Source organism: Hippocampus comes, unplaced genomic scaffold (genome assembly GCF_001891065.2).
Source record: "Hippocampus comes isolate QL1 unplaced genomic scaffold, H_comes_QL1_v1.1 scaffold122, whole genome shotgun sequence".
Lineage (NCBI taxonomy): Eukaryota > Metazoa > Chordata > Actinopteri > Syngnathiformes > Syngnathidae > Hippocampus > Hippocampus comes.
In genome coordinates, this window is record NW_017842059.1 from 1,165,785 (window position 1) to 1,181,483 (window position 15,699).

The 15,699-nt window shown below is 40.3% G+C and overlaps 1 protein-coding gene across 2 annotated transcripts in view; it reads left to right on the top strand.

The window, feature by feature from the left end:
- Positions 1-2,730: 2,730 nt before the first annotated feature.
- rasgrp4 (RAS guanyl releasing protein 4) overlaps positions 2,731-15,699 on the top strand; it is a 24,386-nt gene continuing 11,417 nt past the window's right edge. For both annotated transcript variants that reach the window (XM_019861220.1, XM_019861221.1), the window contains exons 1-5: positions 2,731-3,191; positions 9,538-9,725; positions 11,968-12,079; positions 13,726-13,788; positions 13,887-14,012. In XM_019861220.1, the coding sequence (XP_019716779.1) occupies positions 3,175-3,191; positions 9,538-9,725; positions 11,968-12,079; positions 13,726-13,788; positions 13,887-14,012 (506 nt within the window). In that variant the 5' untranslated portion in view covers positions 2,731-3,174. The remainder of the gene's footprint in view (positions 3,192-9,537; positions 9,726-11,967; positions 12,080-13,725; positions 13,789-13,886; positions 14,013-15,699) is intronic.

Consider the following 15,699-nt stretch of genomic DNA (forward strand, 5'->3'; position numbering starts at 1 on the left):
TTCATTAAAATAATGTAACTGCACTAATATTGATCCATCCATTTTCCGAGGGGTCGCCAGTGTGCCGGAGCCTACCCCAGTTGCCTTCGGGGTACACCCTGAACAGTTTGCCAACCAATCACAGGGCGCACACAGACAAACAACCATTGACACAATCACACCTCTGGACAATTAAGATAAAATAAGATAAGAAACCCTTTATTTGTCTCACAATGGAGAAATTCCCAATTTACAGCAGCAAAAATTATGAAAGGGAGAAGTAGAAGAACAAAAAGTATATTAGTAAATATAAATTATAAAATATAAATATAAGCATATTTAGAATGGGTGAGTGACGGTGAGTCATGGTTTTCAGGTCAGGTCTGTCTACTCAATAGCCTGACATGCATGTTTTGGGAATGTGGGAGGAATTTAGAGCACCCAGAGAAAACTCACGCAGGCACGGGAAGAACATGAAAACTCCACGCAGGAAGGCCAGAGCCTGGAATCGAACCCTGGACCTTCTCACTTGAGGCAGATGAGCAAACCAGTCAATAACCGTGCCACCTATAGCAATCTTCTTTTCCTTTTGGCTTTTCCCCTCAGGGGTCGCTACAGCGAATCAGTTGCCCCCCCATCTGTTTTGTGCGTCCTCTTCTCTCACCCCAGCTACCTTCATGTCCTCTTTCACTACATCCATAAACCTCCTCTTTGGTCTTCCTCTCGTCCTCCTGCCTGGCAGTTCGAGACTCAGCATCCATCTCCCAATATATTCACTCTCTCTCCTCTGGACATGTCCAAACCATCTCAGTCTGGCCTCTCTGACTTTCTCTCCAAAACCTCAAACAACCTGGTTACTCCTAAAGAGAACCTCAACATCTTCTTCTCTGCTACCTCCAGCTCTGCCTCCCGTCTTTTCTTCAGTGGCACTGTCTCCAGTCCAAACAGTATGGCTGGTCTGACCGCAGTTTTATACAGCTTGCCTATCATTTTAGCTGAAACTCTATCGTACGTCACACCTGATGCTTTTCTCCAGCCGTTCCAGCCTGCCTGTACATGCTTCTTCACCTCTTTTCCAGACTCTCCAGTTGACCCCCAAGTACTTAAAATCCTCCACCTCCTTTATTTCTTCTCCCTGTGACCTCACTCTTGTACTCGGCTCCCTCTCATTCACACACATGTACTCCGTCTTGCTGCAACTGACCTGCATTCCCCTCCTTTCCAGGGCAAACCTCCACCTCTATAGTTTCTCCTCCACCTGTTCCCTGCTCTCACGACAGATCACAATATCATCTGAAAACATCATAGTCCATGGAGATTCCTGTCTAATCTCGTCTATCAGCCTGTCCATCACCAAAGAGAATAAAAAGGGGCTCAGAGCTGACCCCTGGTGAAGACCCACTTCCACCTTGAATTCCTCCGTCATACCTACAGCACAGCTCACCACTGTCTTACAGTCATCATACATGTCTTGCACCGCTTTAACGTACTTCTCTGTCACCCCAGACTTCCTCATACAAAACCACGGTTCTTCTCTGGGCACCCTCATACGCTTTCTCCAGATCTACAAAGACACAATGCAGTTCACTCTGACCTTCTCTGTACTTCTCTATCAACATCCTTAAAGCAAATACTGCATCTGTCGTACTCTTTTTTGGCATGAAACCATACTGCTGCTCACTTCTGCTCTTAGTCTAGCTTCAACTACTCTTTCCCATAGTTTCATTATATATCATCAACTTTATTCCTCTGTAGTTACTACAACCCTGCGCATCTCCCTTGTTCTTAAAACTGGGCACCAGCACACTTCTCCTCCATTCCTCAGGCATCTTTGTGCCATCTATAGCAATAATATGTAATATAGTAATATATTTAATATTAATTAAAGGTTACTCTCAGCAACAGGTGGAATTGCATACGCGTTTATAGGTCAAACTTAGCTAAAAGAAAATATCTCCAAAATCTGATCTGCCAGAAAAAAAAGGAAAGACATTAAAACAACAATAACATAAAATAATCCAGTATTACTTCAAAAAATATGTCATGAGGATAAACCATGTGAACCCTTTGGAATTTCTTTCATTTTTCAGTAAACTGACCATCTAAATGACAATAATAAACAAAGAGAGGCTGCTTAAACTAATAGCACACAAACAATTGTTTTCGTGGTTGTGGATGCCGCCCTCCCCTTCAGGTGAAACTACTATATATATATGTGAATATATATGAATCCGTAAAAAAAATAAAGCCTGCGGACCGGCCAAAATGAAGCCCCCCCCCCCCTCCTCCCAACCCACGAATTGGAGCTGAAAATTACACGCATTGCAATGTCGACTTAATTTGGTTTCCCTGATGGCTACTTTAATCACATACCGTTATTTTTTTTCAGCCGCGTGATGACAAAAGTCACTTCAAACATTGTCTGTAGGGTAAATAAAAGTTACATGACGGCGACAGCTGGCCCATGGAAGCGGCTTCTTTCTATTTCTATTATTTCCTCTGGGAAGTGCCTTAAACAGCCCAGCAAATGTCGCTTCCTGAGCTATACTGACGATTGTTCATTACTCCCTCCCTCTCTGCCGGCCGGGCTGCCTGCCTGCCTACAGCTCTCCTCCTTCCTATACAAGCGCTGCATGTGTGCACCATTCTCTCTATGTAGCCTCCCCCCTCCCCCTTGTATATATACACACACGCACACGCACACACACACACACACACACACACACACACACACACACGCACACGCACACACAGAAACTGATGCAAGTTCCCTTATCTGCCAGAGCCAGTTCCTCCATTTAAGATGCTGACTTGTTTACGTAGACGCGACAAGTGATTTTTTTAAATTCATTTTTTTTCGCAGCTCCGTTTTCCCACACTGGTGCGAGGCCTTCTCTTCTTTCTCCATATGCCTTCCTTGATGGCAGGTGCATGACCTCTGGCTCAGCTGATTTGTGCTCACCGCACATGCTCGGAGAGGGGCTTGACTGACTTTCTGGGTGAGGGTGGGGAGGGGGGGGGGTCAGTTTTGTTGATGGCTGGAAGGTGAATACTTCGGAGAGGACAGAGAGAAGGAGGAAGAAGAAGGAGAGGAGGAGGAGGAGGAGGAGAAGGGGTCAAGCATGGAGCTATAGGGACGCCGTGCTCAGATGCCGGGCAGGAGGAGGACGAGGCCGCGGAGAGAAAGCAGCCGCAATGAACAAGACCAAGAGGTAGAACACAAACAAATAGTGTATTAAAATGTTGTGTGCCTGTGTGTGTGCTGCAGAGGTTTTGAGGTCATGACTCATATGGTGCATGGCAGTGTGGTTCTAAAAAGTGTTCATTTGTTTGGGGTTTTTTGTGTTTGCATCAGCCATTTTAGTGTTGCCGTGCAATAGTAGTTTCATCGGACAGGTTGCACACACACGCACACACGCACTTGACTCTCAAAACTGACCTGCGCAGTGTGAAGTCTAGGTGTGTTTGTTTGAATGGGAAGCTATTCTGTTGAATAGATGGGAACAGGTGCATATACCTGGTTCAATGTGCCTTCTAGTGGAATAATTGTTCTGCCTTATACAGCAAAAATCTGCATATAATTGACAAAAAAATAAAAAAAATAAATAAAAATGCTGATGAACTGCCAATATGAGTTTTCCATGAAAAAAGAAAAAAATAATTCCATTTAAAAAATGAAAAGCAAATGCAGCAAATCCAGGGTCCAACGAGATGGCATAAAACGACGAACAACCAACATTAAAATACAGTAGCATAGTAGGTCTAAGAATGGATGAAAAATAATACGATTCCAAGTCACTATCACATTGTGCACAGTTTGAACATTAACACGGCACCGGAATATTACAAATTTGTACTCAAAGTTGAAATACAACCGTACCATACTTGGGCAGTGATTCTTTCAAGTACCACAAGAGTGAACCCGAGTACCACATTTTGAGAATGGCTACTCTTAATTGTCCATAAATAGGATTGTAAATGCTAATCAAGATGAGCACTATGAAAACTGTATGGGATTTTTTTTCATGATTTATTTATTTCGGCTTTTGATGTTGTGACAGGAAACCTTTCTGTCCTGCTTCGGGACTTGTTTTGCTGCTACTGCGGTTGTGATCGCAGCTCTTATCAGGTGGCGCGATCGACTCGTCGCAATGATGTGTAACACCTCATTTTCAACCCTCATTGCGCAAGGAACCATGCAGTGTACTTTTCAATACCGTGGATGGATATTTTTGGCCGTTTTTATTTTGAATCCAACGTGCGCTGTAAAAATGTGCTCCGCTAAAATATTTCTTCTTACCTGGCAGTTTTTCTTTAAGAGCATTTCGCATACTTATAAGCATTTGTTTCCCTAGAAAAAAATCTAAATAAGCAATTCTAAGTTTTTGAGATGTCATTACTGACAATGAATAAGTTTATTTTACACGAAGCAGTACAATAATTCAACAGGTGTTGGCACGAAGATGCTAGTTTTAAGACATCAATGTTTTTAGGCAGACTTTTATGATCTCTCGGTAGATCATTTTGCTCAATTAAATAAATTATTATTACTTTTTCTTTCCAAGCGTAGTTTTTTTGCAGTACGACCGTTTGTGTATGAGGAAGAAGCATCAAGAGTCGATTTTATGAAATCGTTCATAAAAGACCGCGGCTGTATTTATGTGCTGGTAGTAGGTCATTTTTATGACACTTTCATTCAAAACAAAACCAAAAAAAAAACCCCTGGGCAGAACCCCAAACTTATCATTTTGACAATTTATCTGCAGTCATCTTGACCACGTCTAATTGCATCTGATGGAGTCTTAAAGCTTCAAAAATCAGTAACTTTCCTTTTGTTTACACCAGTCGCGTAAAACTAGCCAATATTTGACGTGGAAAAAAAATTTTTAATCTGCATTTGAAGTGAAAAAATAACAAATTAAATTTGCATTGGCAGCCTCACTTGAAACCCTTTTCTTCTACATGTTTACAATTCGTGTAGTTTGGTGTCATTTTCTCATAATTCCCAATGACCCCCACCCTGCATCTCTTCTCAAGAAAGCGACTTCATAAGGAGGCGCAAATTCCCCATTAAAAAATGCCACTGATGTACATGCCGTGCTATGACACAACAGAAAACCATTTCGTATAGCCTGTGCGGCCTCACACTATGGATTGAACACAACTTGTACAGCAACACATATAGACAGGCAATATAAGAGTACTCACTGTCATATATTCTTGATCCTCTGCAAATAACCACTCATATTATCACTGTAATGATGAGCTCACAGAGGAGTTGTGACGTCTCAATGAACAATCTCTCTTATAATGGCCCCATGGGGCGAAGTCAGACATACCAGAAGAAGCAGTAGCAGTCAAAAGATGCAACAGAGCACAACAGGTTTATTTATTTGTAATCTTATTGAATGATGTCATTGCTGTATGTTTTTATATTGGGACAATATTGTGGAGTCCTTTGAGTTTACTCGCTCACTCACTAATCGAGTCAATGTGTATTACATATTACATGCCAAATGTTTCCCCTAATATCCATCATCATTGGTTTTATGCACATTAAGTGTGATGTTGAAAGGGTAAGAAGTGTCCCCTTCATGAAGGTTGTGAAGGGAGGACTGAAAAGGGGCCCGGGTGGCGGGGGTGTGGGGTAGGGGGACGTGGGCAAACAATCCCTGCCTTCAAAGTGGTTTCAATTAATCAATTAAGGACAGAAAGCGAGGAATTTGCATATCCCTCGGCCTGTGTGGAAGCAGGAGAGGGAGGGCCGCAGCGTATTGGGCATTTGTTGTGGCTCTGTTGCCGGGGTTCTGGCATAGATGGGAACAAGAGAGGGGGGTTTCCAAAGGGGAAAGAAAAGGGGAAGCAGTTTTCCAACTTGAACTGCGTGCAGGGGATGAAGAAAGAAGACGTCGGTGAGGAAAAGGTGAATGACTTCCTCAGTCACAACTCCATTCAGAGCCACACAAGTTAATTCTGAAGATATTTCTCACCTGCTTTGTGTGTGTGTGTGTGTGTGAGAGAGAGATGTACCCACAAGGGGGAATACCCAAAACCAACAGCATCTTGAAAAAAACAAATGAGTCCCATCTTGTTCACCTTTGCTCTGAGTCAAAAAGTAAAGCGAAAAGGTCAAAAGATTTGCTTACCAAAGGAAAGCTTATTTTAAGTGTATTTGTGAATTGTCATATAAAATGTGTGTTCATCCTTAAGGTACACTGGACCAATGCCACTCCCAGTTGAAGTTCACAGTCAAACATAAGAATAACACTGTGCGTCTTTGAAACAACCAAATGTCTGAGCCTTTCAGTCCCTAGCTTGACGCTAGCGCAAATTGGCCTCAACGAAATCATTCGGGACATTGGGTGAAATTTCAGGACGGACTTAAAATGCCTTCAGATTTGAACTTAATTTGTCATTCTCTAAACTTTTGAATGTCCAACTCCTGAGTGTTTCACTACTTTTTGCACAATTATCTGCTCAATCGCAAAGAGCTGAACGGGTAAATTTATAATGTGAACATTTCCAAATGATGTCCACTTCCATGCCTTTCCAGTCTCTCTGGTGCAACCCGCTGATGACACTGTGACTCTAGAAGACAGGGATTAGTAACTTAAACGATGGAGGGGGCCACAATTTTGCATCACTGTTTGAGGGCGGGCCACATGGGACCACACCTTCCCCAACCAGATGTATGACACATATTTTTTTACATATGGACAAAATTTTTACATATGGACAAAATACGTCTATGCGTGGATAGATAGATAGATAGATAGATAGATAGATAGATAGATAGATAGATAGATAGATAGATAGATAGATAGATAGATAGATAGTATAATAGATAGATAGATAGATAGATAGATAGATAGATAGATAGATAGATAGATAGATAGATAGATAGATAGAATAGATAGATAGATAGATAGATAGATAGATAGATAGATAGATAGATAGATAGTATAAGACCTGCTGAAAGCACAACCAAGCCACGAATGCCATCTAGTGTGAATGGTGATGTTCCAACTTAAAACTATACAGTGGAAATGCGCTATTCGCGGGGGGGAGGGGCCGTGCCAGACCAAGAATAGAAAAGCCCGGCGTACAATTGATGCCCGTTTAATGCATCAGGGGAAAAAATATAGACACACACACACACACACACACACACACACACACACACACACACACACACGGAAAAATGCTTATAAACCTCCAATATACAATTTTTAATACAACTGGAGGTTTGCCCCCTGCCAAAAAAATACAAAAGTAGGAAAGAAAAGAAAAAAAAATGTGCAAAAGTAAGAAAAAAAGAAAAAAATTCCATTTGAAAACATATATTTGAAAAAAAAAAAATCCACCAATAAGTGATGGTTACAAGCTGAGAGTATTCAGGTTATCCGCATAGTTGTAGAAATGTTTAAAACTCCCGCCACAAAAAAAAAAAAAAAAACATGGGGGAAAAAATGTCTTGTATTTATTTATAATTAATCAAGTAGCTACTCAGAGAGTGGTCGCATGCGGGCTGCCAGTTGCCCAGCCCCGCTCTAAGATCCGTGGCCACTTCCCGTTTGAAGCCTCACAGTGATGACATACTGTTGACCAACTGTTAGCCCTCTTCTTCGTCTCATGACATGAAAATTAGGACCTGATGGATTAATCAACCCATATTAGCCTCTTACAAATCAACAAAGATCAGATGATTTTTTTTTGGCTGATTTGTTTCCCCACATTAACACCAGACAAAGATAATGACATTCAAAAAAATGTTGTAATTGACGATTTTTGATGAATTTTCTGGATGTTGTAAAGTTAAACATTTTATTATTATTATTATTATTATATTATATATAAACGTGTATATTATTTTCTCGGAAATGTACCCTATTAGCCCATTCGTGGATCAAACACTTGTGAATTTGGCAGTGGGACATTCAAAAGCAAAATTTTGTTCACTGCTAAGGTATTTACAGATCATCGGAAAATTTTACCCATAAACTTAAAAATCCATAACTTTGTATGAAACGTCAGTTTCTGTGTGCGTGCGTGCGTGCGTGCGTGTGTGTGTGTGTGTGTGTGTGTGTGCGCGTGCGCCTGTGCATGTGTGTTGTGCGTAAAAGAAGGGGATGTAGGTCTGGCCATTCAGGGAACTTGTCGTCATTTCTCTGCAGTCAACCGGTTTCCTGGTAATGTCACAATATTAGTTAGAAGCAGCACGGTTGCACACACGCACACACATTTCTACACATTATGCAGGGCACACTGGAGCCATACAAATACAGATACAGGCCATTTGATTAAGTAAGCACGCACAGAGTTGGACAATATTCGACGCAAATCCCAGTTTGAGTGGCAATATAGTCAACTACAACTGCACAATGTCTCAATCAGAGACTGAATAAATACAGATAGCAATCTATTTGAATAATTAAGGTGGCTGCATTACCCGTTGTCAAATTGCTGAATCTGAATGGAATTGTTTGAAGCCTTTTTGTTGTTTCCTTGGTTTTTTAATTGCTTGCAATAAAAGCCAGAAAACCATTTTGACAGTTTATAGGTCAATATAATGTTAGGGTTGTGATGATTATAACAACACTTGTGAAGGAACAACAGAATATTAACATTTCACCTACATACTGTCATGGCTGGAGTTTAAAAAAATATTGTTGTATATACATAAATACTTGTTCTTTTATTGCTAAATAGTGCACAAAATATTCTGTATGGTTCGCTTATTTGAGCCCATTTATTTATTTTACAAATGTACTGTACTACAAAAAATGAAACAAACAAAATCTCACCGTGTTGCATTTCTTCCCTTTTTTTTTCTTAAATAAAGTGCACAAAATCATCCCGCCAAAATGTAAAAATGATTAAAAGTGGGAAAACAATTCTTGATTAAAAAATAAAATGTATTTTAAAATATATATTTTTAAATGTGAACATCACCATATTAAATCACATTATTTATTCATTCATTCATTGATCCTCCTGGTAGACTATTAAGAAACAACTTTTAACGATTTTTAAAAAAAAAAAAAAAGAAAAAAACATGGATTTTTTTTCTTAAATAAACAAGTATACAAAATTACATCAAATTAATAAGAATGTAATTTAAAATGAAAACATTTGTCAAATGTACCACATCTTTTATTTACTTTTTTCATAAAGTTATTTTGTTTCCATTTCATAACAAAAAAGTTGTATCACGTTAAAATATGACTTTCTCCCCTCATCAAGTGTCAATGTCATATTTAAACTTTATTTTGCAACTTTATTTTCTTTTTTGGCAAAAAAAAAAAAAAAATTTAAGAAATGATGATTCTCATGACATTGAATTCGTTATCGTAAGGGGTTTATTTTCTCGAAAACTTTCCACTTCTTAATCCCTGTGGCATTAAGGGGCAACACTATGCTTAAGGGGGTGGCTTCGAAAAATTCCCTTGCCCCAAACTTTCAAGACTCCCCCCCTCCCCTCGCTCTCGATCATGGTTGGTGTGGCTTGATGTTGTGACCGCACTTTGCTCTACTTATCTGTCGCCTACTTGTTCTCAGGAAGCCCAACTGTGAGAGTCCTGGTGTGCTCAAGAGCAGGAAGTCACCGCGGCAGAAAGTGCCGCACAGACGCAACACATGTCCCAGTCCCCAGGACATCAGTCGGGCCCTCCAGGCCCCCTCGTCAGCCCCCAGCGCCAGCGTGGCCAGCCTGGATGAGCTCATACTGCGCTGCCTTGCCTGCTTTGGTCAGTTGCCCGTGTTTGATCCCAATACGGTTATGTAAAGGAGGGAAGTGGGCTGCATAGAGAGTGGGGGGGGGGGGGGCAAAGGGGGGGCTCAGACAATGGGGCTTTTTCTTCTGCTAAGGGATTCTCAAACTTTTGGAGTCCAGGGATGGCTTACAGGGGAAAATTTTTGCCTCATAATCCTCACTAAATAAAACTTGCAGGTGGTCTCCTAAAAGCAATAGGAATTATAAGGTTGACTATTTTTGAGGGGAAAAAAAAGTACCCTTGTCAGGATAACAAATTTATTGGGGAAAAAGGTGTTATGTTTTGAGGGTAATGTCACATGTTTTTCAGGAAGAAAAAAAGTTACAGCTTTGCGAAGTCAAGTTCAAAGATATTTTGTCTTGTAAGACTGCAACTTTTACATGCAAAAAAAAATTTATATATATATATATATAAGCAGTTCGGCATTAAATTTGGGGGGTGATAACCGATCCTGCATTATTCAGGGAAACAACCATGAATTTGCATTTTTTTTGTTTGTTTTTTATCCTCACTTGTTCCATCCATCCATCCATCCATTCATTTTCGGATCCACTTATCCTCACAAGGGTGTGCTGGAGCCTATCCCAGCCGTCTTCGGGCAGTCGGGCTGAAACGGTTGCCAGACAATCGCAGGGCACACAGAGACGAACAACCATCCGCACTCACACTCACATCTCAGGACAAATTTAGTGTGTTCCATTAACCTCCCACGCATGTTTTTGGAATGTGGGATGAAACCGGAGTACCTGGAGAAAACTTTCAATTTTTCTTTTTAAGTGAATATAATGAGCCTCGCGTACACTGGTCAACACAATTTGGATAAATGTTTAAATCAGAGAGGCAAGTAAACTTTTCTCTTTTTTTTTTTTCGCGCTGATTCCGAAACAGCTCTTCTTTTTTCCTCTAGCTTGTCCGGTTTTCATAAGGATAATAAAAACAATATAATACCATATTGCCCTGAATATAAGACAGTGTTTTTTTGCATTGAAATAAGAAAAAGTGTGGGTTGTCTTATATTCGGGGTCGAGACATTATACCCATTCACGACGCTAGATGGCGCCAGATACCATTGAAGCGAATGCTGAACTTGACTCCCCAGGCCAAAATTAACCCCGTCACGAAGAATAAAAATAAAAACAGCAGTAGCACGAAGAAGAAAAATAAAAAATTGCGGCAAGAAAGAAAAGAAGAAAATAATAGAAGAGATAACAGAAAATGGAGAAACGTAGCGACAATCTGGAGAAAAGTGGGTCGAAGATCGGCCAGGTTAACCGGCAGCTGAGGAGAAGTTATGATGTAATTCATATTTCAAAAACCAGAAGCCATTCATTTACGAATGTGATTGCACTTTAGTTTACATATTCAAATGTTCAGATATTAAGATTTGAATGAGGCAAAATAATATGCTTTTTCTCTCAAATATATTGTAATAATCATTTGTTTCAGATGTACTGTAATTATTTTCTGTATAAAAATTAATTTGGTGTTCAAAAAGTCTTTTTTCAAATTTGAGTCTTGAAAAAGAGGGGGTCGTCTTATAATCAGGGCCGTCTTATATTCGGGCCAATACGGTATATTTCGTAGTATTTATCAATCAGAACCAGAATAGCTTTATTGACAGTGACCCCTCGGGCACAAGGTGCAACAAAGACACAACCCGTCCAAGAGACACAGAAAAACAACGACCAACCGGGGGATACAGAACGGAAGTCCGACGGGTCGCCTATTACAGCTCCCCAAATTCGCAGATGTAAAGAAAACCATAACGGTTGACAACCCCAGACTGAGCTTCTGTAAGGGGAGGACAGTATGGATTTGGGGAGGGAAAAAAAAAAATCAACAAACAGGCATGCATTAGTACGTGACACACGGGGTAGCACATGTGGAGCTGGGGAGTGTCACTGTCAAAATAATTCGACATAATCATCCAAAGTTACAGCTTGTGGTCCCCGGGGAGCTCCAAGGACCCCAGTTTGACAACCACCATGCTGAGCACCCAACTCACCCCTTTAAGCTCTTCAGTTTTCAACATGGTGATCAACTCATAACCAGAAAGATGATTTTGGTTTTTCCCTGCCCACCATGTAAAAACATCGCCGCTTAGGCTGTTATGATTATTTGATTCCGTGCCAGATACATTCAATTACAATTTCCTTGGTGGAAGTAAGGGCCCATCATAACAACGCTAAATCTATGTGTTGCGCTTCTATGTCAGATTCAGAGGGGAAGCTGTGCAGCCCGCGAGGGTCCCAGATGGTCCACATGACGCTGATGATGCACAGTTGGGTGGTCTCGTCTCAGACCTTCGCCCAGAAGCTCCTCGCCTTATATCCTGATGGTCACACGGTGGTGCTGCTTGATGAAATCTCAGTGAAATTCATTTAAGCACAGTTTATAAGCACGTGGTGATGGTATTTTTTCATATAGAAAAATGTGTCTAAGTAGTTAATGGATCACCAGTTCACAGCCAGCTGCGAACCTGAGTTCGCAACAGCCAAATTTTACACTCTCATTTACCGACTCCCACGTCACTCACCAGGCAAGGCCCCGCCTTTTAAAAAAAACACATACATTCAAAGTCACAGATAGTCTAGGTTGAAGGTGTGAATGGTGACCATGAGTGGACCAAAAGAAAAAAACCAAAAGCAAAAAAAATAAATAAATAAACCTACACTGCATAGGCATATTTGGTGTCGGTGTTGTTCGTGAATAATGAAAAATCCGATTACTTGAATAATCATTGGGATAATAGAAGAGGCTTTTTAACCAGTGAAATGACATTAGAATATTCTTTTGAACAGGCTGCATAATACGACCAGACTGTTTTTAACTGGTCTAAGTCCTACGTCACTGGATTTTTTTTTGTCAGCATGGGCGAAGGTAACAAGCTGGATTTTGGTGCTCCCCCATTATGTTTAATTTTTCACGTTGCCATCAGGAAACACAAAAGAAATTTCCAGTTATGGTGATGAGACTCAACTCTACATTTCGGTTTCTCCTGATGAATTTATTATTTAATTGAATTAAAATGTAATCGGGATATCGTATTTTACTTTGCTGAATCCAACCCAAGCATGTAATGTGGGTGCATTTAGTTCCTTGAAAAGGTTTTGCCCCCTCTATATTTCAGTTTTTGTAAAAAATTCATTATATAATATTAAAACATATGTTCATATATATTTATACAATTATATTCATCACTCTTAAATGCGTCAGAGCAAGCAATCATAATAACTCACAAAAACAAGTTTTTGAAAAAAGTTCTGTCATGTTGGAGAGTTTTCAAGCATGAGTTGGCAGTTAAAGGTCGTACGACAGGTCGTCCAGGCTCTGAAGTGGTATGGCAGCCCCAGACCATGAGACCACCACCACAAGCTATTGTTGTGATGTTCCTTCTGTCATATGCTTTGTTAATTCTACTTAGAAATGTAAAGAGATGCACCTTCGAAAAAGTTCAACCTTTTTCTCGTCAGTCCACAGAATATTTCTCCACAAGTCTCCGAGATCATTGAGACGAGCATTCAGGTTCTTTTATTTTTGCATTGGTTTTCACCTTGGCTTCAAAATAACTTTGTAACCTTCTCCAGATGCTTTTTTCCCCCCCTCATTTGTTCCTGAATTTCTTTACACCATGGTATGATGCATTTATTTTTGAAATTTTGAAGCTTCATTCACTTCGTCTGACAAGTCATTTCTTGACTCAACAAATATGCCAGTAATTTGGCCAAGGCGTGGCCGGGGGAATTGAACTCATCTTTCCAAACACTGTGGTTCATCGCAGTTCACTTCACTTGTGATTTCATGAAAGCAGGGCATTTCATTTTTCAAGTTATGCCAAGTAGGGTAAAAATCATCATTTGGAACCTGCATCTTGTATACTTGGGTTGTCTTGGTGAGATGTCAAAATCATCAAGTGTGATAAATATTCCCTCAAAAATCAGGATGGAATGTTCTCTCCTTGACTGTCTCTCACGTACAAGGACTGCCCCCCTGACAAGAGAGGCCTGAGGCGGGGTCAAGTCTGTCACCTGGTCAGGTGAGCAAGAACGACTCCAGTCCTGACAGAACCGGTTCTCTCTCCCGCCCTGTTTTGTGCTTCCTAAACACGCTTTCCTGTCGCGCCGCGACGGCCAGGACCTGGATCGGCCAGTTCCCCGCCGTGTTCGAGGCCGACCCCCTTCTAGAGCAGACCATGGGGGACCTATGGGCGTTGGTGCGCTCGGATAGGGAGGAGGCACAGATCATCGACACGTCCTGCCTGTGAGATTTATTTGTTTATTTATTTTGACTACACTCTCTCTCTCTGCACGGGCCTGTCTTTAAACATTCACGTCTTGACTTGCACTTTCGGTGTGGAATGGACACATTCTCAATACGATAGTGGAAGTTTTCCCCATGTCAATGTTTACCGTCAAATGTACACCCGTTTTGATTATAATACATTTACAACAACGTCTCCAGCATTGAGCCGAGTCGAAAAATCTAACAAAACTGTCGCATTCTGTCGGGCATATGTCGTGAAATAATTAGGATCTTTACTCACAAATTTACTTGCCCATATTGTGCAATTGCTTTGTCTGTTGTATGAAAAGCAAAGGTAGCGTATTTGTCATTTAAAAAAAAAAAAGTTGCAAAATGTTTACAATAGCACATGTTGGGCTCAAGATTAGTAATTGTCTTCACCGTGTGGTGTACTGTACATAAAGCGCTATGTAAGTGCAGTCCTTTTACCATTTCAATATACCAAAAAAAGCACACAAAAAAAAAAACAACAACAAAAGACTGCCCTAAATCACTGGTGCTCCCTTTAATAGCCATCACTGCTAATCGGTGCTCACTTCTTTCATACAGACAAATTCACTGGTCCAGGTTCATCTTGAAACCACTGATTGGCAAGACCCCACCCAATGCTCACCACACACACTCTCTCTCCCAGGGGTTTTGCAAAGCTCTTCATTGGCAAAGTCCGCACAACTTTGGCTTCATCGTCTTTTCAATTTTCTGCCCAATGAGAAGCTGTTATCAGTTGTCTTACCTGGATAAATAAAAGTGAAATAAATAAATGGAAAAACCTCCATGATTCACTTTAGACTAAATAGTAGTGTTTGAGATTGTACATTTTGATGATTTGCTTATAATTCTTAATTGTAATTGTGTGTGCATAAGTGGGCTTCATTGAAAACTCTAAATCACAGGTGTCAAAGTCAAGACCCGGGGGCCATATCTGGCCCACCAAGTCATCTGATGTGGCCCTCCAAAAGAAAATCATGTGTGTCAACTTGCATGATCCTTGCTAAAATCTGTACCAAAATGTCAAATTGTCATGTATAATAAATAGAGCTGTCAAATGATTCAAATATTTAATCTAATTAAAAATGCAACTGTCATAATTAACTCAAATTCACTAAAAATTAATCGTGATTACTCACGCATTTTTTTATCGTTTCTGATTGTCCTTTTATATTTTTTTTGTCCTATTTTTCCCCCATTTTAATGCTCTCGTCAACATGGAATCATGAATCAGTTTTCTATGTGCAAAATGCAAATATTTACTGAAATAATTTCTATTTTCAATTTTACATGAACATTTTTCACTTGGAGCAGTTATTCACACAATCTCTCACACAATATTACTGTCCATCAACAACAGTGAAAAAAATATTTTGTCACACAACAGCTGCTTTAACAGCTCTTTTTATGGAATCAAAACAGAGCAATATAACATTATAAAGTGCCCATCTAAGCTAAACTAGTACTCAGCCTATAGTGGATTTAAGCCATGGTTGCATACTTCGTTTTTCTCAAGTTTGCTTTGAACACAGCAGTCAGGCTATGTTGATTCTGTTGGTCCTTCTTGCTCGGAAGTCTCTCTACGGTTTTGTGTAGACATCATTTCGGATGACTACACTTGGTTAGATGACAACATTGGAGACGTTTTATTTTCAGT